General features: G+C 32.6%; 1 protein-coding gene across 1 annotated transcript; it reads right to left on the reverse strand.

Annotated features, from left to right (window-relative positions):
* Positions 1 to 3986: 3986 nt before the first annotated feature.
* LOC133868765 (probable NAD(P)H dehydrogenase (quinone) FQR1-like 1) lies at positions 3987 to 6514 on the reverse strand. Its single transcript, XM_062305762.1, has 4 exons — positions 6363 to 6514; positions 5043 to 5136; positions 4650 to 4915; positions 3987 to 4358 (listed from the first exon to the last, which is right to left on the reverse strand). Exons 1-4 carry the CDS (start codon positions 6383 to 6385, stop codon positions 4127 to 4129), a joined length of 615 nt encoding a protein of 204 aa, XP_062161746.1. The 5' UTR covers positions 6386 to 6514; the 3' UTR covers positions 3987 to 4126.
* Positions 6515 to 6985: the final 471 nt, after the last annotated feature.

Below are 6985 nucleotides of genomic sequence, written 5' to 3' on the forward strand. Positions count from 1 at the left end.
TTTAACTTTTTCATTTGTTTATATGTTTTGAATGTCGTAGTGGAATTCAGAGGGGCAGAGGGCGGCCCACTGCTCCTGCTTTTAGGGTTTCTGATAAATGATAATTTGCAGAGAAAGAGAGAGAGAGAGAGAGAGTTCAATTTGCATGCGCGCGTGCCCATGTGTATACGCGTTTGGGGCCATATATGTGCCAAGCGTTATGCTTTCTATGGATATGGAATGGCCACAACGGGGTGAAGGGTGAATGCATTATCTCTTTCAAGAGTAATACAATTCATAGTTATCAAATAATGTTATTTAGTATATTATTATATTATTGTTATAAAATTAAAATAAGTTGACAGTAAAAATTAAATTTTAATTTTTTTTTTTGTTTTTTGTGAGTGTCAATCTAATGACTGATTTTTACTATTACATTATCAAATTGTATAACGATCGTATAACAGTCTACTACTATTAAATAACATGATTTTTTCACTATTAATAAGCTTCAATTACGTATGTATAAGTTTGACTTGCCTGCTTTTATTGAATAATAGGATGCAAGCTAGATAAGCTCTTTCGGTTGACTCTCTTCTAATAAGCTGAAATTGGGTCTTTTGACTTGTAAAACTTGTTCCATGTACAAGGTCTTCCGAATCATTATGTTTAATTAGTGTGTTAATTAATATGCAGAATGACTTCAATGGGAAGTTTGTTACAACTTTGTCCGGCATGATTATATAAGGGCCCGCTATGGTATATTTTGTGAGGAAGTTAACCTAGCTAGCTAGCTACAATTATAGCGAAAAAAGACTCAACGGGTACTATTGTTTACTTCTTTATTTCAATTCAAATCCAGTTCTTGAGTAAAGTTTGCCACTACGATCCAATTGTTCATCATTTTTAGAAGATAATTTTCTAAAGGGAGAAACTATTACGGGTTGGTGCCTCATCGATCTTGATGAGACTTCATTCATTTCCACTTAATATATATATGTATTAGGTGAAACTTAATAACAATTTGAGATCTTGATCAATGGATTAATATATAAGGATTAATGTTAAACAATGGATAATAAAAGTGAATAATAATATTAATTTGACCATATTTGCATTGTGATCCTCCATTCAAATTTAAGTGAAAAGATTAGCCATTTGATATTACTATTTCAAACAATTTTAAAAGATATATATATTGCTTTAATTTCATTGAATAATTTTGAGCTTCAAGTAAGCTTAATTACTTATATTTATGAAATGGTGAAACTCCATCAATGTTGTCACAATTTATCCCCGAGATCGAATCTCCAACATATTTTTTGGTTCAATAAAGAAATGTGCATCAATCATTTATACTTTAATTTGTTTCTATCTATTGATACAGATTTAGATAATCGTTACGTACAGTTTTATGATCACATATGTGTTTTAAATTATTCATATATTTCATGCTTCATTTTATAATTTGAAGGATTTTTTTTTTCTTTCAAAAAAGAAATCAGGTGCAATTAAGTTGCTTCCACTAATTTGTCCAACATGGGGAATTAAACATGCTACAATTGTTACTATATTTTGATTACCTGAAACTAAGACAAACTTTAAGAAATTTGTTTTTATAATGAGGAAATTAAAACTTTGTACAGACAGCTAATCACTGGATTACATGTGCTAATTGTACGGATAAATCCCCAGCATTTGAGCTGTTCCACACCTTAATCCCAAGCATTCCAACATCAACCAACAATGTGGCCGGTGAGCATATCTATCTGCCAGTTAAGAGACAACTATAAAGAACAACTTCAATAGTTCATTACTTGTACTAATAAATCTGTATAGATCGAACTTAAAAAAAAGGCAGTCTAATTAACAAAAAATTCATGATTTCCAACTCCAAGAGATGGTTTCCAATATATATAGTATATATTTTGTGACATTTATGTTGACAATTATTAGCCATCGATCACAACGTACATTTATGATGACAGTTTATTATCTAAGAATCTCATTTAGACAGAGTAATTAATTACCCTAAATCTAAACCCAAGATATTACATATAAATTACACATATATTGAAGGAAACGTACCTTTCACAATATATAAATTAAGCTTATAAATATATTGAAAATGAATGATGTGAAGAGCTTATAATTAAATCAAGTATATTATATATGTAAAATCCGATCGAAGAAGCTTAAAGTTGAAGAATCTGTATGACAAGTGACTAATCATGACTAAAGTACTTTAATTTTTGAAATCATGTTGATTGGTATCTCTTGGCGCCCGCTTTATTATCTTTTTGTGACTTTTGAATTGATCGGCCAATGGGTATTATACCATACCCTTCAAGCATCGGGATAATTTTTCTCAAGAGTATGGTTACTTATTAATATAAAGTAGAGAGACATAAAAAGGAACCAAAGAGGAAAAAAGCATCCAAGCATTTAAGCATCATTTTGATGTTAATTAATTATAAAGCATTGTATGCTTCAGGCCAGCAGCAGTTACGTACTTATAATATTTGATAGCAGATTTTCTTTTTCCTGTTTTGGCTAATCAACGGAGAACTATATTTTTGTCTTCTGCAACAAGTTTTCCTCGAATTAATTAAAAGGGTTCTTTCTTTTTGCACCTTTAGAATCTAATGTTGCAAGCCATACACCAGAACACATGGCTTAATTAAACTCTTCAGAAAATAATTTCGAATATTCCTGTATGGCTGGGACGGCAAGCTTTGACACTAGCTAACTAATTCTATACCTTGGGTTGTGATCAAGCGCTTAATTGGTCGATCTATTTGAAATATTGTTCCCAATTGAAAAGATTGTCCATTATGATTAGAGTTTCGCTATGTGTCCTCTATTTGTTTCTTTCAATCACATACGTAGGGAACAGAAAAAGAGGGGCCCTGTGGAAAACGGATGCTGCTCTTCTGGTAGCCGTTGTTTACTTTATCGGAGTCTCCTTTGCTTGGTGAATTTCTTCCTGCTCTACTGGCCTTGACTACTTGACTAACTAATATGGCTAGCAACCGCTCGTTTTTATTATTAGCAAGGGATTGTGTTAATAATGAAAACCAGAACATATATCTATTAGGGTAATTCTTTCTGTTATAAGTAAATCTCTATGGCTTCTTTCTTTTCTTTCGTAGGCCTATTTTATGTAAGATACTTTCACAAAAAAAAAAAAAAAAGAAAGAGAGAGAGAGAGAGATGTTAGATTATATTTTCAATATTACGTTGGTGTATTTTCTTATACTAATATTTCCCGTTTAGGTTTGATTTCCTTCTAGGGTTTATTCCCATTATGTTAGAATATTTATATTATCTAAATTAGGTTTATTAATATTTACCTTATTTGAGTTTAGGGTGTCTTGCTCACTACTCATTATCTCTCTATAAATAGAGAGTTATGTAATAATGTTTAATATAGTGAATAGACAAGATGTAACCTATACGTTTCTCTCCGCTTCAGCTTCCGCTCTCTTTTTCTTTATCTTTCACATAATATTATATTTTTTTTATTTTATATTTATTTTTGAGAGAGAGAGAATTTTTTTTAAAAAAAAATGTAAAGCTCTTTGAAATTAACTTAATTTATTTCCTGGCTCAAAAAGTTATATATATATATATATATATATATATATAAAGTAAAAGTAACAAAAAGAACAAAAAGAACAAAAAAATAGAGAGAGGTTAGGATGCAGATTTGCCTATGTCGCATTTGAGAAAAGTTGACATTGCGTGACATATTGGCCATACAACTATCTGTTCACAAGTTTGCAGATTTTGACGGAAATTCTTATGCACAAGAAAAGTACTCCCTCTTGGCTTCCCCTAGTTCGATATACTTAACAACGAAGTGTTATTCCTTCAATTCACCATGCGAGGGAGGAGATTAAACAGTGATCAACTAATGCTAATATAAAAATCAAAGTGTAGACAAACTATAACGAGAGCCACGTACTGTCTTGAAGAATGATCAGTATGTGACAACAAAATGATCATTAGCAAAGCATATGATTATACTTTTATTCGAAGAAGAGGCAAACAAGTAGTATTTCTGATAAGCAATTCTGAGATGGAAAATATTGTTGCAAGTATATAAAGAGGGAGTTGTTTACATATAAGCTAAGGTGAGTGAAAATCAAGCGGTTCCCTTGAGCTTCTTTGCAAAACCAGCAAAATATTTGCCCTGGTGGAAAGCTAGGTCCAATTCTAGTTCAGAAGGCTGCCTTGATCCATCCCCAGCATAAGTTCCTGCACCATAGGGGCTGCCACCTCTCACCTTCTCCATCTCAAACATGCCAGCTCCAAATGTATACCCTATGGGCACAAAGATCATTCCGTGGTGAACAAGCTGAGTAATCGCTGTCAATCTGCATAGTTTTCCAATGAAAAAGGAGGAAACTTCAACACAAAGTTAACTTCTTAAAAATGTGTGAGAAGAAGTTATAGCATTCTGTTATATAACTGGGATTATGTGACGGTAGAAAATCATCTTTTTAGATCATGCATCAAGTAAAGGGCTTTTAAAAAGAAAAAAATTAAATGCTAATTTTCATTGTCAAGTAAACTTAGTTATTTGACAATTATATAGCAGTCTACTAAATAACATTTTTCTCATGAGAAGAAACACATATGCGAGGCTTTGTGAAATTAGAACTCACGGGGTAGTCTCCTGTCCACCTCCTTGGGATCCAGTGCTAAAGAAAATTCCAGCAGGCTTGCCTGCAAGCTGCTGAGTTCTCCACAGCATTCCAGTTGAATCTAGAAATGCTTTAAATTGCGCAGCCATCATTCCGAATCTGGTGGGGAAACCAAAAAGTAGACCGTCTGCTTCAGCAAGCTCACTGGGATTGATGATGACAGGGACATTACTCTTTGGTGGTGCATTCATCTTCTCAAGAACTTCATCAGGCAATGTCTCCGGTACCTGCAAATTAATTAAGGTGCCAGACATAGTTTCAGAAGAACCATTTCTATATATGGATGATCTCAACATGAAAGATTTTGCATATATTATTATTAATTACGATGATAATTAATCTGAACAATTCTACCTGCCATAGTTTTACTTCTACTCCTTCCACGGATTCAGCTCCTTTCTTTATCTGTTCCGCCAGCTTCTCAACGTGTCCATAGGTGGAATAGTAACTGTACCATCAGGAAAGTTTCAATAAACCACTCAGATTATATTAACTCAACTGTAGAAAATTACTGCAGTTATAAAAAAAAAAAAATTTACTCAATTTTCTAATAATGATGAACTAATTAATCTCAGTAGTGATCGATCGACGCTGGGAATTCCAGGGACCACAAGGTCTAAAAAGGCATGCATGGTCCTCCATTTCTCTTTCAGATCGATCATGATTTCAAAAGTTAGTTCGCGTTTCAAAAACAAAAGGCAGCATAAATAAAAAGAAAGAAATGGAATCTTAGTTGGCGTCCGCCAAGCATGCCAAAACTGGGGAAAACAAGAGGGATCTTCCAAAAATAAAAATAAAAATTAATTAGACCAAACACCACCACATGCATATTTAGGCTGCAACTCTATGAAACTGCATGCCACCTGACTGATCAGGTGAGCAGAAAATTTGGTGTATACTATAAATCTGCTGTTTTCGATGTACATATTTGTGATTGTTCTTTTTGACAAGGTGTAAATTATGTGATTTATTACATAAACACCAAAAAAAAAAAAAAAAAATCAATTTAAAGTTTGTCTTGGTTTCAGTGAACAAATTCTAAATTTCTTAATGTAATTAGAATATGGTTTGGCATTGTACAGAAGAAATCGTGAATTGTGATTCTTTAATTTGGCTTCCTAATTTTGTTTCTACACCCAAAAATATCCAGGAAATTCCCTAAGATATTAAAAATCGTCAAATTTCCCCAAGTGTAAAAGGTTATAATTCCCTTTCCCAATAAACCACACAGACCATTTAGGATTTGAAACATCTACAAATAACTTGGATAGATTTCAAGTTTTACTAATAGAAAAAAGAAAAAGAAAAACTCTCATTCTATCATAATTAATGCACCGCACAAATTCTACAAAAGAATCCAATTTTTTGCTTTTACTTTTTAAGCATATATATATAAATCATGTTACAAATGCATGAGAAGGTGGAGTAACCCAACATTTTCTCAAAGCAAAAATGATATTTACACGTAACTAGAAAACCCAGAAGCCATATACGCACAGAGGGCCTGGAAAATGATTGGTTTATCTTCCATGCACTAATTAACAAAAAAGATAACCCAAATGAAGAAATAAACCAAGAACGACCAAAGCAAAGGATAACATAAATAGACAAGACAAAATTAAACAAACAAGAGATCGAGGGAGAGAGACAGAGACAGATGAGAGAGGTGCTTACACAATGTAGAGTTTGGTAGCCATTGATGGAGTCTTTCAGTCTCTGTCTGTACGTCTGTCTGTATGTGTCTTTCGCTGTGTGCTTTGAAGTGAATTAGAGCTTCGACAAGGAAGGACGGAAGAGGAGTACTACCCTTATTTATAATAATGATGTCACTCATATTAGTGTCTTTGATTAGTCGTGCTCAATGAGGTCAGGGTTTATTGCATCATTAGTGGGTTCTTCGATCTTCTAGCTAGAATTGTACTGTATGGAGTTGTTGATATCATAATTTTCCCTAATAAATTAGTTGTGAGTAGTTAGCTTTTGATCCATATTTTAATAGATAGCATGTGCTACTTACCATTTTAGAAACTTCTTTTAAAACTTTTTTTGGGTTTATTGCATCATTAGTGGGTTCTTCGATCTTCTAGCTAGAATTGTACTGTATGGAGTTGTTGATATCATAATTTTCCCTAATAAATTAGTTGTGAGTAGTTAGCTTTTGATCCATATTTTAATAGATAGCATGTGCTACTTACCATTTTAGAAACTTCTTTGAAAACTTTTTTTTTTCTTTGTTTTAATTTTCTCTTCCTCGTTATTTGGATTCAGAATATATATATATATATATATATATTAAC

The sequence above is a fragment of the Alnus glutinosa genome, chromosome 5 (assembly GCF_958979055.1).
Source record: "Alnus glutinosa chromosome 5, dhAlnGlut1.1, whole genome shotgun sequence".
NCBI lineage: Eukaryota > Viridiplantae > Streptophyta > Magnoliopsida > Fagales > Betulaceae > Alnus > Alnus glutinosa.